We start from the raw sequence: 25,473 nt of genomic DNA, 5'->3' as shown, positions 1-25,473 counted from the left end.
AGTTAAAATGTATGCATTTCTACTGTATAGCAAAGTGAATCAGCTACAGGAATACGTATCAGTTCAGTTGCTCAGTCGTGTCTGACTATTTGTGCCCCCATGGACTGCAGCACGCCAGGCCTCCTTGTCCATCACCAACTCCCGGAGCTTGCTCAAACTCATGTCCATCAAGTCGGTGATGCCATCCAACCAGCTCATCTGCTATTTTCTCCTTCCCCTCCTGCTTTCAATCTTTCCCAGCATCAGGGCCTTTTCAAATGAGTCAGTTCTTCACATCAGGTCGCCAAAGTACTGGAGTTTTCGCTTCAGCATCAGTCCTTCCAATGAATATTCAGGACTGATTTCCTTTGGGATTGACTGGCTGGATCTCCTTGCAGTCCAAGGGACTCTCAAGAGTCTTTTCCAACACCATAGTTCAAAAGCATCAATTCTATGGCGCTCAGTTTTCTTTATGGTACAACTCTCACATCCATATATGACTACTGGAAAACCCATAGTTTTGACTAGACGGACTTTTGCCAGTAAAGTAATGTCTCTGCTTTTTAATATGCTGTCTAGAATGGTCATAACTTTTCTTCCAAGGAGCAAGCGTCTTTTAATTTCATGGCTACAGTCACCATCTGTAGTGATTTGGAGTCTCCCCCCAAAATAAAGTCTCTCATTGTTTCCCCACCTATTTGCCATGAAGTTATGGGACCAGATGCCATGATCTCACTTTTCTGAATGTTGAGTTTTAAGCCAACTTTTTCACTCTCCTCTTTCACTTTCATCAAGAAACCCTTTAGTTCCTCTTCACTTTCTGCCATAAGGGTAGTGTCATCTGTGTGTCTGAGGTAATTGATATTTCTCCCAGCAATCTTGATTCCAGCTTGTGCTTCATCCAGCCTGGCATTTTGCATTATGTACTCTATCAGATCTAATCCCTTGAATCTATTTTTCACTTCCACTGTATTTGTGAGACTTAGAGTTCATGCAATTCCAGGGAAGGGGGAACTCTATTTAAGAAAAAGTTTGAAAAATGTGAATACACAAGTAGGAACAGGGCCTTGCAAGGGACTGCTGTATGTGATGGGCCCTGATCCTTCATCAGCTTTAAAGCAATCTGCTTCCACGGAGACGCCCTGAGGTGTGGGCTCCTACAGACCCCAGACAGAGAAAACCAAGTTGCTAAGGGCAAATTGCAACTGAGATCAGTGCTGAAAAGGGATCAGGTTTCCAACCTTCTAGGGTTCATGTGAGTATGCTAAGTTGCTTCAGTCATGCCCAACTCTTTGCCATCTGACGGACTGTAGCCCGCCAGGGTCCTCTGTCCATGGGATTTTCCAAGCAGAATACTGGAGTGGGTTGCCATCCCCTCCTCCAGGGTATCTTTCCAACCCAGGGATCGCACCTGAGACTCTTCTATCTCCTGCATTGGCAGGCGGGTTCTTTACCACTAGTGCCACCTGGGGAGCCCCTCTTTTAGGGTAGTAATGGTCAAAAAAGTGCGAGGCAGTGGCTCAAGCCAGGAGATCAGAACAAAGGTGAAAGGATTTGAAACACAGCACAGTTACCTGAGTACCTTAAGCCACTTAAAATGAAAAGACAGAAGAGCCCAACAAATGGCCCAATCGGTGTCTATAACCAGCATTTAAGTGATAATATGCATCATGGTTAACCAATCCAGTAACCCTGGGCAAGTTACTTAATCTCCTTGTGTTCTAGTTCTTCCTCATTTGCAAAATAAAGATAAGAGACGTATCTAGTTCAAAGGGCTGTTGCAATGATTAAATCAGTAAAAATTTGGGTATAGACTGTGTCTGATCTATTCCAAGTGCTCAGTAAATATTGGCTCTCACTGTCATTATGACCCAGCTTGGTCTGACTCCAAAGCTTTTCCAATTTCCATGCACAAAAATGTTAGGAAAAATGCCTCCTTGAAAGTTACTCATCTATCTTTAGAAAGAATAAATAATTTAGTCTAAAAATTTCTCAACCCAAAGATGTGCTCAGTCACTAATTCATGTCTAACTTTTTGTGACCCCATGGACTGTAGCCCACTAGGCTCCTCTGTCCATGGAATTTTCCAGGCAAGAATGCTGGAATGGGATGCCATTTCCTACTGCAGGGGATCTTCCTGGCCCAGGGATTAAACCTGTGTCTCTTATGTCTCCTGCATTGGCAGGTGGGTTCTTTACCAGTAACACGACTTGGGAAGCCCACCCTGAAGATCGCAGCCAGCAATATTAAATTAACACTCCTGCGAGTTTCTTCTGGCTGACCCTGTTCTCCTAAGGAGACCCTCCTTCTGGTCAACATTTTGCTCCTTGCAAACTCCTCCCTCTTGATGTTGCGTAAGCATGTAAAGCACATTAGAATTAGTTTTAAAATCTGTATGTTCCCAAGTTTCTACCGATTGTGAAACAAACAGCAACATCAAGGGAAAGTACACAATGGAAAGGCAATGACTTAAGACGATTCATATCTGAAAACAAGTTCTCATCGTAAGTGCGATTAAAATACATCCTTTGGGAACTCTCTGGAAGTTCAATGAAAGGCTTTACCCAATACAAAATTTAATGCATTTCCATAATATTGCTGTAATTTATTACACTGTTCTCCAGTGGTTTATTTGTTCTTCTTTTGTATCATTTTTGCCATTTTCTATATCACTGAAGAGAGAAGTCTTTGCAAGAAGCCTTCCAGCTTCTGTTATTTCTTTAGAATGAATTCCTCTGAATAGAATTACTGGGTCAAGATGGCTGATTCTTTACATTTTAAGTGCTTATTTGCATTGCTTCCCCACCTGCCAACTTCTACTTCCTTTTATTTAATAGAGGATAGAGCCATATGCTCCCTGGCAGCTTCTCAAATACTTTCGCAACGCATATTCAATTCTGACATTCTTTTCTGGGCCTATTAATCATGCTCAATTTTTGTTTTTAATCTGAAATCCCTGAATGGATCAAGCTGACATTTCAAGTCTGGGCAAATGCTGCTTTTCTGCAGATGGAGACCACAAGATCTGCCAGAACACGTAGTAAAGTACTCCAAAGTATTTACTTCTGTAGCAGCTCACAGAGGGCAGAGGGATGAGACTGAAGTAGCGAATTACTCTGCAGTATTACTTGGTGATAATGAGCCAGGTTTGGCCTTCCCCTTCCCCTCGGAAGATTCACTCATAAGAACTCTCATTCACTCACGTCTAAAATTCTCCTTTGATCAATGCGATTTGAAAGGATGACTCAGGCTTTTGCTTCAGCTCTCTCCAGTATCCCCCACTCCCCCGTCTGTCTCTGTGGTCACACAGCGTCCCATGCAGCAACACTGATGCTCGTCTCAAAGAAGCCTCTGTCACAGGTTTGAGACTTCTGCGTAGTCCTGGGTCTGCAAACTCCTGTCAAAGGGATGGCTGGGGCCCTGGAGGGTGATTTATGCCACCTGGCCACTATGGAATCGAATCTGACCTTTGGAAAAATAAGTTTATATTGTGCTCAAAACCTCCCTCTCCTGAATACACACTGTTGCTCTCATGTGTGACCTTTTCGGTCCCTCAAATGGGTTATCAAATTATTTAGATAAGGGCATTTTTTCCAGCATAAAATGAAGAAAGTGAGGTGTTAATAAGGAGCATGATTGGAGGTAAGACATCTGGTTTCTAGCCCCATTTCTGTGACTTACCACTTATGGGGCCATGGCCAGACTGGAGCAGCTTTCTGAGCCATACATTTCTTATTTGAAGGATAATAATGACTTTAGTTTATTGAGAGAATTAGATGGTAGAGGAGAAGCTTCCTGCAATATTTTAAATGCTATTCAAATGTATATCATAGTTTCTCTCCTTACTTTATCACTGTCAGGATCCAAAATTAGGATGATCCTAAAGGTACCATGGCAATAAATCTGAAAAATAAAATGCCGTTTTACACTCTGCCTCGTTCATTTTAAAATTAGAAACTGTGAGAAAGTCTAAAAAAGAGGGGATACGTGTATATGTACAGCTGATTCGCTATGCTGTACAGCAGAATGTAACATGACATTATCAAGCAACTACACTCCAATAAAAATTTTAAAATAAATAAAGTAATTTTTACAAAATAAAATAGAAGTAGACACTGTGTTTCCGGGTGGTCACTACAGAGATCTCCTAGCATATATCTGTAGGATCGATCCAAACTTTGCCTGGAGGCTACAAGCCTGGTGGTTGAGGAGACCACATAGGAAGAGAGCTGAATGTGCCCAGAGCTGTTATAAAGGTTGTAGACAGGAAAAGTGGGGACAATGACTGGACCAAAGTTAAAATTGAAAACTGAAGGCAGAGACAGCCCGTCCAAAGCCAGGGAGGCAAAGTGAAAGAGCAGAGAAATAAAACTGGCTCCTAAACTTACTATAATCAGGCTCAAATAAGACAGTACCTGGAAAAGGGCTTCCCTGCTGGCTCAGCTGGTAAAGAATCCGCCTGCAATGCAGGAGACCTGGGTTCGATCCCTGGGTTGGGAAGATCTCCTAGCGAAGGAACGGCTACCTGTTCCAGTATTCTGGCCTGGAGAATTCATGGACTATTCCATGGGGTCGCAAAGAGTTGGACATGACTGAGCAACTTTCACACTTGGAAAAGAATTCCAAAATCATCACTGGGTGAAGCCAAGCACTCTTTTACATGAATGTGTAACTGCCCAAGTAAGGGATAAGCACACAGAAACACTAAGCTTCGTTTTCTTCATTTTGTGTTTGTTGATACTTTCCTAGTCTAGTGACTTGAAAGGTAACTGAGGGAAATATTTGAAAAATACCTGCTAGCCAATGCCAATTCTGCAAACATGTGACCAAAAACTTTATCTAAGTATTTATAAGTTCTTGGACTTGTGTGGTTCCACTAGTTAAAGCAGTTTGAGAACGCAACAATGAATACATAGTTAGTGACTGCTTATTTTGGGTTTCTGGACTCAGTTCCAAGTATGGGGTGGTCCCCCCACACAAACAAGCAATTCTTTGAACACCAACTGGATGTCCAACAATTCAACTCAATTCTAACCCTACCTACCTGAAGATAACATCAGATCCCACAGGCTAAGGGTTCAGTCCCACAAGTCTACCCTCCCCCTCACAGCTATCCCCAACCAATGACAGACGGGAGGTGCCCACGACCCCTTCTTTGGATGTCAGGACCAGTCCCAAGTCCAAGCTGTTATCTGTATTTCTTTCTGACTGGCCATAAATCAGAGGTTCACATGACCTCCTCCTCGGCTGGATAAATTTGCTAGAGTGGCTCACAGGACTCAGAGAAACACTGTACTTACTAGATCACTAATTTACTGTACAAGGACAGAACTCAGAACAGCCAGACAGAAAAGATTCAGAGAGCAAGGTATGTGGTCAGAGACACTGAGATTCCATTCCCTCTCCAGGCTCTGAATTCTCCCATCATCTCTGCTGCTAAGTCACTTCAGTCGTGTCCAACTCTGTGCGACCCCATAGACAGAAGCCCACAAGGCTCCCCCGTCCCTGGGGTTCTCCAGGCAAGAACACTGGAGTGGGTTGCCATTTCCTTCTCCAATGCATGAAAGTGAAAAGTGAAAGTGAAGACGCTCAGTCGTGTCTGACTCTTCGAGACCCTATGGACTACAGCCCACCAGGCTTCTCCGTCCAGGGCATTTTCCAGGCAAGAGTACTGGAGTGGGGTGCCATTGCCTTCTCTGCTGCTGCTGTTGCTGCTAAGTCACTTCAGTCGTGTCCAACTCTGTGCGACCCCGTAGATGGCAGCCCACCAGGCTCCCCCGTCCCTGGGATTCTCCAGGCAAGAACACTGGAGTAGGTTGCCATTTCCTTCTCCAATGCATGAAAGTGAAAAGTGAAAGTGAAGTCAGTCGTGTCCGACTCTTCACGACCCCATGGACTGCAGCCTACCAGGCTCCTCCATCCATGGGATTTTCCAGGCAAGAGTACTGAAGTGGGGTGCCATTGCCTTCTAGAGTTACACTATTACAATCATTGATCACATATTGAACTATACATTTGATCAACTGCTTCAAGTCTAGTCATCATTTTCGTTGAAGGCTCAGTCATATACTTGGTAATACAAGAAATAATAATCTTGTGAAACAAGCAAACTACAAATGGAATAGTTAATAACATTAGTGGAATTAAAAGTAAATATTTTAGCAATGAGCCTCCCACACCAGTTTTTTTTTTAAAGATTGTCAAAACTAGGGAATGGGTCACTTAGAGCAGAAATCTGATTTTTCATGTGGTTCAAATGTGTTACATTAAAGGATTTACCAGGTACAAAAATACAGCATTCAGTTTGAATTACAGCAGATATCTCCCCGAGATGCTGTAAGGTGTCAAGGGTCTTGCAGTTGTGTAGCACTGCCTTTCTCATCAAAGAGATCTCAGAATTCAATAGGCTAATAGCCCAGTTACTATCATTTAAAGCTTATGAAAGTTGTCAAGGCTTAGATATGGTCAATTACATCCTCCAACCCCACTGAAGGCACACACACACACACACACACACACAGCTAAATGGTCATACCAGTGGAATACACATCTTTGACCCATTGGGATCATAGCAATGGTAGATTGGTTGGGGTTACCTATAATTTGTTAACATGTATGACCTTAAATTCATGGGAATCCCAGGCTACACCTTCGTATCATCCCTGTAGATGTCAAGGCCATAAATTAGTGCCACAAAACCATTGAGTCCCATACCAATCTCTCTCTCTAAGGGTAATAACAGGCATAGTTCATTAAGCACCCAGCCTTGTCTCAAAATTACCAGGTTGATCATTTTTAGTATGATTTAACCATTCCCAACATAGAGGAGCCTTTAAACTTAAATGACCATACCCTGGTGTTAAACATGTAGATCCCCCCCATAATTGTAGGAGTTTTCTTTCCTTTTACTAGATGAGAAGTTAATTTTTTATTGAGACTTAGCTCATCACTCCGATTAAGTTTAAATGACCCTAAGAGAAAACTTAAATCTATGGCCAGCCTCAAAGCAGGTATTTTTTAACTGGCCAGGTGAGAGGATCCCATCTAGAATTATTATGAATAGATAGAACAGGACTGAACACTCATCTAAAACAAATTTCCTAGGGGGTATCCAATCAGAGCCCTAAAGAAGAGAAATTCACCAAGGTAACCCAGAATAGGTACAGGTATTACCTGTGGATTGGATTGAGTTTTAAACTAGCATAGAATCATGTCCATGATAGAAAACATGGAATTGATAGGCATAGGTCCAAGGAATCAAGAAAACATTATAAATGATCATACAAGTCAGATCAGCATCTTGGGCAAGCTGTCTGCTTCTGATGTCATCTCCTCCTCCTCCTAGTGTAGTGTAGTTTCCTGTCTGAGCATTGTTTTAAGGTGAGTTTGAGGTCAGCAGGCCTGTCTATGGACCAGTCCAGCTTAGGGGCCTTTGGAAGTAGGAGTTAACTGAAGAGTGAATTTCCCATCATCTCTCAGTTCAGTTCAGTTCAGTCGCTCAGTCGTGTCCAACTTTTTGCAACCCCATGAATCACAGCACCCCAGGCCTCCCTGTCCATCACCAACTCCCGGAGTTCACTCAGACTCACGTCCATCGAGTCAGTGATGCCATCCAGCCATCTCATCCTCTGTCGTCCCCTTCTCCTCCTGCCCCCAATCCCTCCCAGCATCTCTACAAGAAACCAAAGTTTCCACACCCATCCTTTGGATTTTTATGGAGGCTTCATTACATAGGCCTGATGGATTAAATCACTAACCACGGGCAACTGAAATCAATCTCTGGCCCCTTTCCCCTCCGTGGAGGTCAAAAGGGTGGAACTGGAAGTTCTAACCCTCTAATCACATGGTTGGATCCACTGGCAACCAAGCCCAATCCTTAGCTGAGTTTCAAAAGTCACCTCATTAACATCACAGAAGACACATTTATCACTCTTAGTACTTAGGAAATTCCAAGAGGTTTTAGAGCTGTGAGCCAGGAATAGTGGAGGAAGACCAAATATATATGAAACACACATTTTGGTGATCTGAAATCTTATAAATCATGATGCTGTACTGGTTATAAATGTAATTAGCATAGCTTCTGATAAGTGAACAGTGGTGTTTGTACCATGGTTACAAGGGCCAACTGTTTAGGCATTTTCTAAATCTGGATTACTGAGATCACAATACATCTTTTTACTCAGTCTATCTCCCACTTCTGTTTTCTATACAAATATAACACTATGAAGACTCTCATACTTTTTATATACAACAATATGTATAAAAAGGAACACTATTTAAAAGACTATTAAAAAGCAGAGATATTACTTTGCCAACAAAGATCCGTCTAGTCAAGGCTTTTTCAGTGGTCATGTTAAAGTTTTTCCAGTGGTCATGTATGGATGTGAGAGTTGGACTGTGAAGAAAGCTGAGTGCCAAAGAATTGATGCTTTTGAACTGTGGTGTTGGAGAAGACTCTTGAGAGTCCCTGGGACTGCAAGGAGGTCCAACCAGTCCATCCTAAAGGAGATCAGTCCTGGGTGTTCATTGGAAGGACTGGTGCTGAAGCTGAAACTCCAATACTTTGGCCACCTCATGCAAAGAGTTGACTCATTGGAAAAGACCCTGATGCTGGGAGGGATTGGAGACAGGAGGAAAAGGGGACGACAGAGAATGAGATGGCTGGATGGCATCACCGACTCGATGGACATGAGTTTGAGTAAACTCTGGGAGTTGGTGATGGACAGGGAGGTCTGGCGTGCTGCGATTCATGGGGTTGCAAAGAGTCAGACACGACTGAACAATTGAACTGAACTGAACAAATGATTAGGTAAGACTAAAGTATTTGGTAGTAACTTGCTTCTTTAGGATTTTCATAAATACATATAAACACACTCCCTGATAAATACCTTAACATAAACAAATGCCATAAACAACCTTAGAAATTTTGAACTGAGCCTTGGTAGAGAAAGTAATGAAACAAGGTAAGCCGTAGGAGGGTGCTGGCATCAGAGTATCTAAAACATAATGCACAGTTACTTACATCATAAGGAAACTAACCTCACCTAAAGAAAGTTCTGAGGTTCAAGAGGCTAATTCAGTGCCTCAGAGAGACTGTCTAGGACCTACATTCATTTAATCTTCCATGCCGCCATTTTTTGGAAAGTTGGCTTCACTTCTCTCACCTTACAGCATATTGTAACATTGTCAGATATAACATCCAAACAACCATCCACAGCAAAAGGGGCCATGTTTTCCAGTGTCTTATTGATAAGACTAAAAAAATCATTAGAAATCTCCAGAATACCCCCTCTCATGATCACTGGCTGACAATGACAAGTAACATTGGTTACCATTATCATCTCAGTTTAACTCGAATGCAAGAATGGAACAGCTTGGTGTGAAGAATGGGATAATGTGAAAGAGAGGCAAAAATATTTTTTAAAATGAGGATCTTTTACACAATCTTCTGTGTTTCACCTGACAATCATTCTCCCTACATTCTTGCTTACTCCATAAGCTTCCTGCCCAACATTGCTCTTTCACTTTTCCACCCAAACTTTCACAAACCTCCAGTTTCAACCACTCTACTCCTATCATCACTCCAACTCTGAGAGACCTAATGTCATTTCTTATGAACTTGCTACTCTTTCCTCCTCCCCAGCTGAACATTTTCCCTTAACATGATTCTCCTTTCATTCATTCGTTCATGTACGCATGCATTCATCGAACAAACATAATCGCCTGCAATAAGCTCAGTACTGTCACAGTGCTGGAAGGATGGCAGTGAAGAAAACAGTCTAAGATCCATGACTTCACAGAGTTCACATGCTTTTGAAGATTCTGCTGGGAAAAAACAGACAGTAAATAAAACAAATAAGTAAAAATATAAATTACGATGGATAAGAGAAAAGCAGGAAATGGTAGGAAGAGCAGGAAGAGTGAGGTCACAGTTGCATTTTTTAAACTGAGTAGTCATGGCAGGCTATATTGCAACAGTAACATTTGAGAAAAGATTTAAGGGAGATCCTCTCTCAGGATATTTGGGAGAAAAGCCCTGAAAGCAGAGGAAATGGCCATAGCAAAGGCACTTCAGTGGGAGGATGCCCAGGGTCTTCAAGGAGAAGAAAGTGAGCAAGAAGGGAGAAAAGAGTAAGTTATGGGATCAGAGAGATAATAGAGGATGGAGAAGACTGTATAGAACTTTGTAAACCATTATAATAAATTTAGATTTTACTCAGGGAGATGGGTAACTAGTTGAGAGCTTTCAACAGAGAAGTATTATAAAAATAATTTTGTTTTCAAAGGATTATGCTGGTTGCTGTGTAGAGATTGGGTTGGGTTGGCTTGGGTTGAGTAAGAGGAAGGGATTAGTAAGGACAGAAGCAGGACCAGTTCGGGAAGCTATTGTAATTTTCATAATAAAAGTGATGGTGGCTTGGACCAGAGTACTAAATAGAGGAGGTGGTTAAAAATGGCCAGGTTCTGGGTATGTTTTGAAAATGAAGCCTGCGGTATATGCCAACTGGTTAATGATGAATTATAAGTGAAAACTGTGTGTTCTTTCCTCCTTCTTTTCTGTAATTATCTCAAAACACTATATTAGTTTTTCTCTTTCCCCAAACATCTTTCATTTGTTCTCTTTTCCTTGGTCTCTTAACATAAGTCTACAAAGTTGCTTCAGTTTCCATTTATTGAAAAAAAAAAAAAAACAAGCAAAATAAACAACAACAAAGCCCTTTGAAGATCTGATAACCCCTCAAGTTACCTTTCCATTTTATTCATTTATTCATCCACATACTCATTCACAAGTTTTACTCACTCTGATCATTTAATTCTCCAGTTTTCCAGATTTATTCTTAGTCTTAGCCTCAAAACTCTGCCTTCTTGACAGCAATTTTGGTGTGAAAATCTTTCTTGGGTTTTCTGACATTCAAAGTGATTTGTTTTATAATAACTTCAATAATTCTTATTTTTTCTGTACTTTATTGGCCAAAAAGACTCTTTTCTCTTATATCATTTTGCACAGCTCATACATATGTCTATTCTGAATAAGAGAAAATAGATGAAGAAAAATAAGATTTAAATTTACTTTGTAAATGGGATGCATTTATGATCATTTAAATGAGAGATTTCCTTAAAGAACACTCTCCTACACACTAACTGTGCAGTACTCCTCTCCTGCTCCACTGATGTCCATTTCATATGGAATTTACACAGAAAACATACATGAAATTTCCAACATTTTCCATGATCCTTTCACTGACTTTTTAATTTTATTAATGCCTTCAGTTTGTGCATCATTTAAAATAAGGTATGTGCTTCAAAAAGCAATCTTATACATAAACAGACCAAGGGATGGTTAAACAGTTTATCCCTAAAACATGCACTTCCTGTTTTTCAGGTGTGTATAAGACAGGCAAATAAGCTTTAAGTCTTTTCTTTGGATTAAAGACATTTGGAAATTATTATTAAGGGAGTGGTTAAATGCAAGTGGTCGAATAGGAGATGGCAAGAGTGAACATGGACATTTTAGAAATCAGTGAAATAAAATGGATGGGAATGGGGAAATTTAATTTAATTCAGATGGCCATTATATCTACTACTGTGGGCAAGCCCTTAGAAGAAGAAATAGAATAGCCTCATAGTCAACAAGAGTCTGAAATGCAGTACTTGGGTGCAATCTCAAAAACAAACCACTCAGCATTAAGGCCTAGAGCTGACTGTGGCTCAAATAATCATCTATTTATTGCAAAATTCAGATTTAAGTTGAAGAAAGTAGAGTAAGCCACTAGGCAGTGTTCTTGCCTGGAGAATCCCAGGGACAGGGAGCCTCGTGAGCTGTCGTCTATGGGGTCGCACAGAGTCGGACACGACTGAAGCGACTTAGCAGCAGCAGCAGCAGAATAAAGTAAAATATGTGTACTGTGGTTTCTGCACAGATAAACTATGTCCCTGTGGATTTCACTAAACTGAATGATACCTAGTGTGGTTTGAGAGTTAAAGAAATACAGTAAATGGTGTGTTTGGTGAAGAGGCTGAAGATGAAGGTGGATCTAAGGACATGCTTCCCTCTACAGGCCTTTCATAGAACATTACTTATCCTTCAGCATCACATATTCCTCAACGCACACGGCTGGGAGTTAGCAACTCCATACTGCCTCCAGACACATTCCACATGTCATGTAGAAACGCAAAAGTGAAAAACCACCTTATTTGAGGCTCCTGACATCTAGTTATCCATCCATCCTTCAACTTTGTTTAAAAGTACCATCTACTGGGTAAAGAATTTCTGTCTACTCCAAGCTCTGCTACCATTCTGAGTTACTTTAATGGCTATATAAAGGGCAAACTAGGGCTTCCCAGGTGACTCAGTGGTAAAGAATCCATCTGCCATCTTTCAATCCTGGGTCGGGAAGATCCCCTGGAGAAGGAAATGGCAACCCACTCCAGTGTTCCTGCCTGGAGAATCCCAAGGACAAGGGCCTGGGGTCACAAAGAGTCAGGCATGACTTTTTAGCAACAAAACAGCAACAAAGGGCAAACTATCATCATAGGCTCATTTCTCAGTTGTAATGATTAGCTTCTAATACAATTAGAAGCATCATTTTAGTCACTCTACTTCTGATAAATGTACTACCCGAATCTCCCTCTCATAAGTAATAGTTATTTCTAATATCAAATTCTCTTTTCCTTCTAGCTTTAGGCATCATCTCCACAATATCTGCTATTTCACCTAACATACACACTTTTGTTTGAATATATTCATTTTATTCTAATCTTTCATCTCATTCTGCATTCATTTACCCAGTTTAAACCACATAGCCTGTATATAAATTTCAATATGTCTAGTAGATTTCTAAAAATTTCCAATGTCTAGTAGACACTGATAGAAACAGAGGAAAGGAAATAAAGAAATGGAATTTTTATTCAAATCATTATGGGCAAATTACATTTATTATCCACCCCTGTATTTTTTAATTTTATTTATTTATTTTTAATTTTTTAATTTTGTCACCAGATAAACACGGTCTCTTGTAGAACTAAGTAAAGAGGAACTAGAGCTTTCTGAACAAAGGAGATACAAAAGGAACAAAAATAAAAAATCTTTACAGAAGGTAACTAAAGCTAATTTCAGAACAATTCATTCTTAAATATTTAAAAACTATTATGACAGTTTTTCATACCAGAGTTATGGCATAGAAACCAGTGTCAAAGCTATACTGAGATCTGTAGCACAGATCTACAAGCCTGAAGAGTATGAAGAAAAAAAAATATTGCAGATTGAAGAACCCTGAATTCAGCATCTAACATATAGTAGGCACTCAAAAAGTGTTTATCAGGAATGCTTACATAAACAGTGTTATAGAAGTTTTTGAACAGGTAGACTGAATATGTAATTCCCTTCCCTCAACCATCCCATAGTTTATCTGCTTTCTGTGGGTACTTTCAACCATCCTCATGGTATTTGCAATCATCTGTATGCTGACGGCTCCCAAGTACGTAAGAATCCCCTAACTTCTGGATTCTTAAATCCACGTGCTTACTAAATGTGTCCAATTGTATGGTCCACCAGCTCATATTCCACAATGAAGCTTTTTATTTCTGCCTCCAAATATATACCTTCTCCTATATTTTCTTAACTTAGTTAAGTGCACCACGCAAGGCAGTAACTGAGGTAGCATTCTACACTTCTCTCTTTATCAATGAAAAGTGAAAGTCGCTCAGTCGTGTCCAACTCTTTGCGACCCCATGGACTATACAGTCCACGGAATTCTTCAGGCCAGAATACTGGAGTGGGTAGCCTTTCCCTTCTCTAAGGGATCTTCCCAACCCAGGGATTGAACACAGGTCTCCTGCATTGCAGGTGAATTCTTTACCAGCTGAGCCACAAGGGAAGCCCAAATTCGTCAATAATCCTACTCATTTTACTTCCCATATATTCTTGAAACTGTTATCTACTATTTCTCCATATCATCACTACCCCAAGGAATTATCTCATCTCATGACTATTGCAGTCAAATGAGTCTATTTTAAGTAGTCTATCTCAAGTCTATACTCAAGTCCACAGTATTTTATCTAAATGTCAACTCTACGTTTTTTTCTTTAGCCTTAAGATCTCACAGTGGAATCTTACAACATACAGTATAAATTCATCCATAAGCTATGTTTTATATCCTGCTCCATCTACACCTGTATTTTACTTTGTCTTATTTTACACTTGATTGGCTCAGTGGTAAAGAATCTGCCTGCCAGCACAGGTTAGATCCCTGGATTGGGAACATCCCCAGAGAAGGAGATGGCAATCCACTCCAAGATTCTTGCTTGGGAAATCCCATGGACAGAGGAGCCTGGCGGGGTGCAGTCCAGAGGGTCACAAAGAATTGGACAGGTCTTGGCAGTTAAACTACCATCACAGTCGGCGGTAGGGTTGGGGAGGCCGAGGGGGAGAAGCACTGTTTCCCTGTCTACACCATGCTGCTAAGACTCTCACGTGTTTGTGCTTGATTTTTTTTTTCTGCCTGCTTACCAGTCTCTTCATACTGTATTCCTTCTCATCTTTGACGATTTACCATAGGATCATATCTTGCTAAAGTTTTTCCAGCCCTCCTAGTATGGGTTAAGAGTCCTTCTTGAATGTTTCTACAATAAAACTTCTCACTTTCTTTAAAAATTATCTGTTTACAGTTCATCATCCCACTCCAGATTGTGAATGTATCGGTGAGTTACCCACATGCTCCTTATCACAGTGCCTTGCACAGAGTATTCAGTAAATAGGAATGCTGTAAATTAAACCCAAACCAGAGAACACGATTTAAAGTTAATAAGTCATCAGTTCAGTTCAGTCGCTCAGTCGTGTCTGACTCTTTGCGACCCCATGAACTGCAGCACGCCAGGCCTCCCTGTCCATCACCAACTCCCAGAGTTCACTCAAACTCATGTGCATCGAGTCGGTATGCCATCCAGCCATCTCATCCTCTGTCGTCCCCTTTTCCTCCTGCCCCCAATCCCTCCCAGCATCAGAGTCTTTTCCAATGAGTCAACTCTTCGCAGGAGGTGGCCAAAGTATTGGAGTTTCAGCTTCAGCATCAGTCCTTCTAATGAACACCCAGGCCTGATCTCTTTTAGAATGGACTGGTTGGATCTTCTTGCAGGCCAAGGGACTCTCAAGAGTCTTCTCCAACACCACCGTTCAAAAGCATCAATTCTTTGGCGCTCAGCTTTCTTCACAGTCCATAATAAGTCGTAGTCTTGTTTCTAAAATTATTGACATTGTCACTTATATGGAAGTTGAATGGAAATAAGATGAGCTTAGGAATCAGAGGCACAAATTCTCATCCTGAGTTCCCCATGCATAAACCACGTGAGCCTGGGTTTACTCATGTTCATCCTCAAGGCCTGCCTCTTTAGGATGATAATAGCACCCACGCTTTAGGGTAGTTTTAAGAACTGAGGATAATATAGCAAAAAGAACCTGGTACACTCAATATTCTGTTGTCATTATTTCTTTTTTTAGGACTTTTGAACATGGAAGTATAGTTGATTTACAACGTGTGTAAGTCTCTTGCGTATAACAAAGTGATTAAGGTATTTACATGTATATATAGTTATTATTTTTATTGTGACCTTGAAAATAATTACAAAGCAATTTGAAAAGTGAGTCAATATTTGTAAAACACTTAAAACAGTCCTCACAAGTATGTGCATGTGTGTGGATACATGTGGATATGTGCGTGTGTGCCTAGGTTTTAGTAGGTGCCTAAAAGATATATGAACTTATTACAGAAGAGAAATAAATTTCACTGACATTGTATTAATTATACATTCTGAAGAGCTTCAACTATTTTTAGTTGATGTTTTTTATTTTTTAAATAAGCTCAAAGAGAAAGAATTATGCAGCTGCAGCAGAGACTATAAAAGCATTATTAGCTACTTTAAAGTGTACATTATTGTTGAATGGAATAATGCATAAGTGAATGAATGAAAATGTGGTCTATTTAGGCATCTGGTAAACATACTTACGCTGTAATTATAGTTACAGACAGGAAGAGGGAGGCTCCCATCTGATAGCAAAGATGAGCTTCCCAGTCTGTAAGTGACAGTCTGTAAATTCACCTTACTCTGAAAACAAGAACTATTTGGAAGTTCCAAATAAATCTAATGTATCTCTTGCTTTACTAGAATTAAGTTGGGACTTGTATTTCTTTATAAAATTTTTTACCAAAACAGAATGGGTTATGAGAGAATAGAATGTTTAGGATCTGTTTCATAAGCAGGGGCACTTGGCAGTGTGTGTGTGTGTGTGTGTGTGTGTGTGTGTGTGTGTACATAAGCAAGACAGACAAACAGAGACAGAAGTTTTTGAACTGGAAGTGTAGATGTCCTAAATTATCTATTAAAATATTTAAATTAACTGGAAATTAGCCTAACAGAAGATATTAAAGAATAATTCAAGGACCCCTTTGTAAGGAACTGTGAATAATTCTATTGTTCTATTAACATTCTCTTAATCTCTAAAGCCATGCCCTGGCAGTGTGACTAAGTTCACAAATAAATACAACATGTTTTCTACTGCAATGTGACGACTGGTACTTCACAAGGGATCCTCTTCTGAGGTGTTTTCTTTGGTGCAGTCAAGACTGCTCAATCTGGTCTTTAAGTTCTTTTCCTCTCTTCTTTATGGCCTAGACCTAAAGTTACTGAGTACATACTGCCTTCTCGCCTTCCTTCTCCCAAGAGACGGTGAGCTCTATGAGGTAACGCCTGTGGGTTATTATCTCTCTATCCCCAGGACAAAGCCCAATGCCTAGAATTTAACAGATGCTCAGCTAACATCTACCGAAGACGCTAATCCATTTTGCTTCACTTAAAAAGCCATTTCACTTTCATTCAGATGCTAAATACTTTTTAACATCTTAGAAGAAAACAAAGTTATGAGGAAGGCCTTTATCCCAGGACAAATAATGATTATAATTTTATTGCTTTTTGTTTTATTTAATATTAATATTGAAACAGAAGGAAAAGAAACTTTTCTAAAAAGTGACTATATTGAGGGCAAACAAATCTTCTGAAAGTAAGACACTCTATCACGACCTGCTGAATGTCAGGAACCTGGATGACGTGGCACCAGATCAGGCTCCTGATTTAGGAGGGAAACGTAATAAACACAATAAATCTTAAGAGTCTTGGATGCTTACAAGCTCCACGGACGATTCCGCCCTGCTAGGTAGGCTTGTGATTCCGGTCAAGTTAGTTAAGTAAGTCTGTTTCCTCATTTGGCCAATGGGGATCACAGTGCTTCCCCCGCAGACTTAAACTGATGAATAAAAAAGAGATTATTTCTGTGAAAGCATGTAGGCTCTGAAAACTGGCATACAAATACAAGGGCTCATCTTGATGCACCACGTAGCTGACACATGTTGGAAGTGCCATATTTTAGTTGAAACTTCTAGTATCTTCCAGGAGTGCTGAATTGCAAACTCAGGTAAAAGCTGTTTGAGCCACCCTCCACAATCCAGGCAGCTCAGTGCTGACTGTTAACACATCAGTTTAACGGTTATATAAACCTCCTACACTGAAGGAACATCTCTTTTCTCTTTTAGCATCACCAGTTTCCAATATAACACACAGACACAGTACTATTCAGTGAAGCTTCATTATTGATACTTTTTAAACTAGGAGACAACACATTATCATAGCTAAAGTGTAGGTTCTAAATTTAGCTTCCTGTGTTCAAATCCTTGATCAGTCTGCTCAGTCCTTATAATCTCAGGTTTCTGCTTCGGTAAAACAGATATAATAAAAACAGAGGCTCTGCCACGAGTTGTTGCCAAGACTGCATTTAGGTCAAATGCCAGCATCATGGCTGACACATGGTAAACATTAAATAAATTCTAATTTACTGACATTCATCTTTTCCTTGCTGCTGCTGCTAAGTTGCTTCAGTCGTGTCCGACTCTGTGCGACCCCATAGACGGCAGCCCACCAGGCTCCCCCTTCCCTGGGATTCTCCAGGCAAGAATACTGGAGTGGGTTGCCATTTCCTTCTCCAATGCATGAAAGTGAAAAGGGAAAGTGAAGTCGCTCAGTCGTGTCCGACTCTTTACGACCCCATGGACTGCAGCCTACCAGGCTCCTCCATCCATGGGATTTTCCAGGCAAGAGTACTGCAGTGGGGTGCCATTGCCTTCTCTATCTTTTCCTTAGATGCTATGAATTATGTTCCTTGTACGAAAGATTATCAAATATGATCAACAGGCAATTTAAAAGGGTAGACCACACGTGGTTCAATCAAGAAGTAACAAAATTGTCCCACAGCATGATCCACATACCATCACAAGTATCTACAGCGTCACCGGTCAGCCACGCAGTGAAAGCAGGGGCCCGTTCAGCCGCGGGGCCACCCTCGAGAGCCCAGCTCTCCCTCGGCCCGGCCAGTGAAGCCCACAATCACATCTTTCTGTTTGCTCCTGTCCTTGTTCACGCTCACCAGGTACAAAGACAGGAGACTGGCCCAGCACAAGTCGGAAATAGAGTGTTTCACCCCCAAAGGGAGTATGGGGAATGGTGGGAGAGCAACCATGAGCAGGTAAGCAAAACGTGAGTGGCCTGAGGTGGTGTGAACTAAGTGTCTGCAAGCTGTAGGCACAGGTGGCTCCCTGGTCCAGGCCCTCACTCAACCCTGCCTCCCAGGCAGTGTGTCCAACCTGGGCCACCGCTGGGTTTCTTTGTGTGTTTGATTTGCAAAACCCACACCATCCTCATGAGAAGTGATGGGAGCCTCCTGTCCCAGATGCTGCTGTTCCCCAGGGCTGTGCGCTTTGCATGTCTGAAGCCTTAGCTCACAGTCAGTGTCCCTGTGGATCTTAACTTACTGGTCAAACGCTTCTGTGGAGTTTGCAAAGTGGAAGAGATGGGAGGAAACTCAAAACTATCCAGTCACTTGACAAAAATTAAACGGCAAAACCCTAGGACTGGTTTTGAGGGAAGGACGGCAATGGAGGGAAAGAGCCAGCCCTGATCTCACAAGCCTGGGAATTAATCTGACTTACATTGAATGAAAAGTCATCTCACAGCCAAAGGCAAATGCCAGGCCAAACAAGCAAACCGCAGAGGCCAGAGGCTTTTTGTGAACTGACAGCAGGAAAGCTAGTCCTCCTCTAGCTACTGCAGCTTTGCAGCTCCCTTCCTCCTCTGTGTTTGGTGGTGAACACCCCATGTCGCTGCGCTGTGCATGTTCCTTCCCACCAGGCCTTCCCAATCGAGCTGTGTCCAGGAAACGGGAATACTTGGAACTATGAGCATCGACTGAGCTGTGTTGCATGAAATAATCGTGCTTTATTGCATGGGACTGGGTTTCAAAGAAGAGGGCTCTGGAGATAAAGACTGTCAAGGCTGGCATTAAATGGTTCCAGGAGGCTGGAGGGGCCCTGAGTTGGGAAACTGATCACCATGAACTAACTGCCCACCTCTAATTTGCTATGGCATTTCCCAGTCCATCTGTCGTACACAGGTGTGGAAGGGAAGCTCTCGCAAATCAGCCTGGGTTAAAGGAAAGGTGCAGAGTGCAGTGTGCACACACGTGTGTGCAGGTGCTGAGAGCAGAGGCTGCGATCCTGCTGCAGAGCAACGAGAGAATCCAGTCCCACTGAACTTTCACTCCCCAACACTGTTCGATTCCACAGCAGTGGGTTTCTTTTGGTTTCCAAAATAATGCCTAAGTTTCTACAAGGACACTGCACAACTTTTGGAAGGCCATTCACATTGCAGTCTGTGAAAATGGTGTCCTGACCTGTGCGGTGTATAGCCTGAGCCATTGTTCCTCGCAGCCTGGTCAAGAGCTTGACTGACTTCATCCACTGCTCCCAGACACAAGACAGTGAGAGCATGCGTACGTGTAGGCACGTACGTGCGCACACGGGTATATCTGATGGCCTTACGCCCCCTTATAGGGCCATCTTCAGATCCCAGTGTATCTGGAAGATAACCACCAATGCATCATTTTGTGGGGGTCACTCAACAGACTGCTACTGGGGCTCCTAGTGTCCTTCCGTGCAGATCTGAGAAAGTGGCATAGTTCCTGTACTTGAAAATCATTCAAACAGTGTCAGGGTCGGCAGGACAAGGTGAAAAGACTGCACCAGATGAGAACAGGGGCTCTGTCCAAAGTGACTTCTGATTTGAAGCACTGTCTCTGGACTTCCCAAACCTAGCAAACCTGATTGCCTATCAAATATACTAAGGCAAAACCGGATAACACGGATCTAGTGCATATAGCACATGGAACTCTGCTCCATGTTATGTGGCAGGATGGGAGGGGAGTTTGGGGGCAAGTGGATTCATGTATATGTATGGCTGAGTCCCTTCACTGTTTACCTTAAACTATCACCACGTTGTTAATCGACTTTACCGCAATACAAAATAAAAAGTTTAATATATATATATACTGAGGCAAAACCCAGGAATCTGTACTGCAACAAGTTTCCAAGGTCATTCTGATGTAGTCAGTCCATAAACCTGTATTTTGAAATAATCCATTTGTGTAGGAGATGACGTGGACTATTCATGGCAAACATCAGGTTTCAGTTCTGTCACGCAGTATTCTTGAGAGTGTTTGGTCAGTGCCTGGAACTCTCACGTCTGATCAGCCTAGCAACTAGATTTGTTTAAGGCTGCCTTGACTGAAAACAGGTGAGAAGACAGAGCGTGAGTATGGGGACGCCAGCTTCCTTGGTTCAAGTCCAGATCTACAAGGGTAGCCATGCAGTATGTCTACACTGGAATGGTCTGTTTCCCTACAATAGGAAGACATCATTTAGCATTTGTTTGTATACAGCCACAGTAATGGCGAGGCTTATTACACTGATATGTCCTGGCAGGCAGATGGGAACAGTGTACGCTGCACCAAAGACAGTTCTGTTGGCGCAAACACCTCAGCCCCACATATAACAACAGTTAAGAAGCAGCAAATGACCTTCCCTTCCTACTTTTTCTTCTAATTTCTTTAGCATCAAGTAAAAACTGACAAAGAGAGAGAAAGTGTATGGGAGGAGTCCTTATAGTTGTTCATATCAATACACACACAAATATATTTATCCAGAAGAAATAAGCTTAACGTGAATATTAAGAGAAAGATATTAAGATATCAGAGGGGAGACCACTGCAGTGTAAACTATTTCTAAATAAGGGGTTAGAATAGTTAATCTCAAGTTGCTTGCTCAGAAATAGAATGGAAGGGCTGGAAACCGAATACCTACAGGAGACTTTGGTGGGTACTTTTCGTACCTGCTGATAAGGCCCTCTTTCTTATCCACTCTCAGTCCGTCCCCCAGTCACTTCGCAGACTCACAGGCATGCATCATATTTACTCTGCAAACATCGGGGGTGGTTCTGTGGCCATCAAGTCCAACCAGTCCCAGGGAGGGGCTAAGGGAAGCTCAAGCCACCACAGAAAACCAGGAACGTCAGCCTGCATCTCACTGCCCACGGTGTCTATGATGAAACTACAGAGTGGACTGGATCCTATGAATTTACGCCTGGGGAGGTCCTTGTGAGCCACACTGCTTAGCAGGAAGGAGGAGCAGCTGTACAAGGCATGCAGTCACAGCCCAGCAGAACAGCGTGACCTTATCAGCAGCGCTGGCAGGGCCTGGAGACACCCCTCCCCTCTCCCTCCTCCTCCACACTTGGAAAGGAATCGGAACACTGTAGGTATCCATAACAGTCTAGCTTCCTGGAACACTATGTCATTGTTTTCCCTTGGGGGAACTTTCTTTTTCTGTCTGACTGTAGCGTAATTTGTCATTTGTTCATGCTTTCACAGTGGACAGTCTGTGTTTCAGAGTAGTCTTCCTGATTGCAGGAGGAGTGAAAGAGAGTCCTGAACAGGGAGATGCTCTAAGAAACGGGAATTCTCTAAACCCTGGAACGTGGGAGTTCATACAGAGATGATCCACCCCCAGGAATGGCTAGAACCTCAACGATGAATGTCATCACTGCCCGTCTCAGCAGGGGGACTCCACCTCTGTGCTTCTTAAATCTGCATTCCAATGTGCTCACGTTAGACTCCGTGATGGAGAGGCACAGCCACTCTGAGTCTCCTAGTCTCTGAGAAAGGGCCCTCCTTCAACAAATGAAATAGATCTAAAGCCCCCATTCAGTGCTTGAGGGAAGGAGGGTGGCAAGGGGCGATTTTTACTGTTGCTATGTCATGATATCAATTATGTGAAAGAAAGATCAATCCCCAATCAGTTGATTAACTGATTTTCACCTAGTAGATGCAGCATCTAATTTTAGTGGGTATAAATATTTAATAATTCCTTGGAGAACCCAGTAACAGTGATGTCATAAGAGTCATTATTAAATGAATAAGGAACTCAGATTTGAAAGTAACCCCAAAACATGATATCTGTACTAGGATTCTTTTGCCTTTCATTCATTCAATTACTTCTTCCTCCATGTAATGCTCATTATTAAGCGTCTACTATGATCCAAGCACTGACAAGACCCAGGGTGAATGGATGACCAAGACTAATGTTTCTGAAAACCCACTGTCCATTGAGGAACAGAGTCAGAAAAACAGATCACTGCAAAGCAATGTGGAACTCTTCCCCCATAGAATAATTATTTATCAGATTAACTCCTCATTTAATATCATATACAGTAACCTATGCCAGTGCAAACAGAATTAAGAATAATAGAAACTAAATAATAATAAATGTTCAGAAATGGCTAGACACATACAAAATTCAGAGTCCATAAAATGCTCCAATCAAAAGACATAGAGCAGCAGATTGTTTAAAAAAGAAAAGCCTACAATATGTGGCCTACAAGAGACCCACTTTGGGGCAAAGCACACAAACAGATTGAAAGTAAGAGGTTAGAAAAAATATTTCATACAAATGGGAATGACAAAAAAGCAAGGGTCCCAATACTCATATCAGACAAAACAGACCATATCAAAACAGGCATAAAGAAAACTTCAGAGTCCATAGAAGAGAAAGAATCCAGCTTTGCAGCATAGCAGAGGCCAGCTGGTTGCTGAGCAATAGATGAGGATGGGTGAAATAGTCTTGTCTTCATTCCTCCCCAACATCAACTTCAAATTAACGTTCTAACATATTCAGAGACGTTCTAAAACAAATAAAACTAATAACAGTTGCTTCCATTAGTGTAATTACTATGCACCAGACACTGGTAGTCCCTTCACAAATGTTATACAAGTTCTCACAAGAGCAAGATATTTTTCCTTTCCATGGGACATATGAGATCATAACAATATTTGTCTTTCTCTAGCTTATTTCACTTAATATAATGCCCTCGAGTTTCATCCATGTTGTCACAAATGGCAGGATTTCCTTCTATTTCTAAATAGAATTAGTTGAATAATATTTTTTAACCGCATTTCCTTTATCCATTTGCCCACCAATGGACTCTCAATGCTAGTGCTAAGTCGCTTCAGCTGTGTTCGACTCTGCTCCTCTGTCCTTGGGATTCTCCAGGCAAGAATACTGGAGTGGTTGCCATTTCCTCCTCCAGGGCATCTTGCCAACCCAGGGACTGAACTCACATCTCCTACACCTCCTGCTCTCGCAGGTGGGTTCTTTACCACTAGCACCACCTGGGAAGCCCATGGACTCTTACATTGCTTCCATATTTTGGCCATTGTAAATACTGCTGCAATGAACATGGGGTACAATGTCTTTTCAAGATATTGATTTCATTTCTTTGGGATTAATATCTAGTAGTGGAATTGCTGGATTCACATGGTAGTGTGATTTTTTTAATTTTTTGAGGAATCTCCAAAGTGTTTTCCACAGTGGCTGCATCCATTCATATTCCCACCAAAGTGTACAAGGGTTCCCTCTTCTCCCTATCCTTGTCAAGACTTGTCATTTCCTCTCTTTTTTGATAGCAGCCATTCTAACAGGCATGACGTGATTGTGGTTTTGATTTGCATTTCCCTGATTATTAATAATGATAAGCACCTTTTCACATACCTGTTGGCCATTTGTATGTCTTCTTTGGAAAAATGACTCTTCAGAAAGGACACATTCTCTTTATCCACTTATCCATCAATGGGCATTTAGGTTGTTAGGCTACTGTGAACATGGAGGTACTAATGCCTCTTTGAGATCCTAATTCCAATTTTTTTTTTAAATATAAGATTGCCAGGAGAAATATCAGTAACCTCAAATATGCAGATGACACCACCCTTATGGCAGAAAGTGAAGAGGAACTAAAAAGCCTCTTGATGAAAGTGAAAGAGGAGAATGAAAAAGTTGGCTTAGAGCTCAACATTCAGAAAACTAAGATCATGGCATCTGGTCCCATCACTTCATGGGAAATAGATGGGGAAACAGTGGAAACAGTGTCAGACTTTATTTTGGGGCTCCAAAATCACTGCAGATGGTGATTGCAGCCATGAAATTAAAAGACGCTTACTCTTTGGAAGGAAAAATTATGACCAACCTAGATAGCATATTGAAAAGCAGAGATATTACTTTGCCAACAAAGGTCCATCTAGTCAAGGCTATGGTTTTTCCTGTGGTCATGTATGGATGTGAGAGTTGGACTGTGAGGAAAGCTGAGCGCCAAAGAATTGATGCTTTTGAACTGTGGTGTTGGAGAAGACTCTTGAGAGTCCCTTGGTCTGCAAGGAGATCCAACCAGTCCATTCTGAAGGAGATCAGTCCTGGGTTTTCATTGGAAGGACTGATGCTGAAGCTGAAACTCCAGTACTTTGGCCACCTCATGCAAAGAGTTGACTCATTGGAAAAGACCCTGATGCTGGGAGGGATTGGGGGCAGGAGGAGAAAGGGATGACAGAGGATGAGATGGCTGGATGGCATCACTGACTTGATGGACGTGAGTTTGGGTAAACTCCGGGAGTTGGTGATGGACAGGGAGGCCTGGCGTGCTGCGATTCATGGGGTCGCAAAGAGTCGGACTCGACTGAACGACTGAACTGAGCTGAACCCAGAAGTAGGATTGCTGGATCAGGTGGCAGTGTGTTTTCAATTCTTTAAGGAACTTCCATACTGTTTTCCACAGATGTTTTGCATTCCCACCAACACTGTGCAAGGATTCCAATTTCTCCACATCCTTACGAACATTTATTATCCTTTGTAAAGGATAATAAAAACAACAAAGTTTCTTTGTTGTTGTTGTTTAATAGTTATCCTAACAGGTATGATGTGATAATACTATGTTGTCCACTAAAAAATTTAAAAGGGTGAGTCTCATTTTAAGTGTCCTTATGATAATACAAGGAAGGAAGGAAGGGAGAGAGGAAGGAAAGTTTGCAAAGATATATCATGAAGCGTGTAAAGCATCCCAAGGGGAATAGAACCGGAACTGAGTGCCTCCCATCTGTGGCATGCGTCCATTTTATGCAATAAGGAAAAATAATCCAAAAAATTGCTTTCTTAAATGAGAAGTTCTTTTATAGATGTTAACAATAAGCAGGTCAGTGGTAGACGTTTAAGTGGGATTCAAGCCGTGAACTTCGAGTAC

At 41.7% G+C, this 25,473-nt stretch overlaps 1 protein-coding gene across 4 annotated transcripts in view; it reads left to right on the top strand.

Moving 5' to 3' along the window:
- The window catches only part of GRM5 (glutamate metabotropic receptor 5), a 643,881-nt gene that overhangs the window by 598,823 nt on the left and 19,585 nt on the right, over positions 1-25,473 (top strand). For 3 of the 4 annotated variants that reach the window (XM_027531649.1, XM_027531651.1, XM_027531650.1), the window contains exon 9: positions 18,452-18,547. The exons of the other annotated variant lie outside the window; for it this stretch is intronic. In XM_027531649.1, the coding sequence (XP_027387450.1) occupies positions 18,452-18,547 (96 nt within the window). The remainder of the gene's footprint in view (positions 1-18,451; positions 18,548-25,473) is intronic. 4 annotated transcript variants of the gene reach the window in all.

The sequence above is a fragment of the Bos indicus x Bos taurus genome, chromosome 29 (genome assembly GCF_003369695.1).
Source record: "Bos indicus x Bos taurus breed Angus x Brahman F1 hybrid chromosome 29, Bos_hybrid_MaternalHap_v2.0, whole genome shotgun sequence".
In the NCBI taxonomy this organism is placed as follows: domain Eukaryota; kingdom Metazoa; phylum Chordata; class Mammalia; order Artiodactyla; family Bovidae; genus Bos; species Bos indicus x Bos taurus.
Note: the sequence above shows the minus strand (reverse complement) of the source record. Positions and strands in the feature narration are given on the sequence as shown.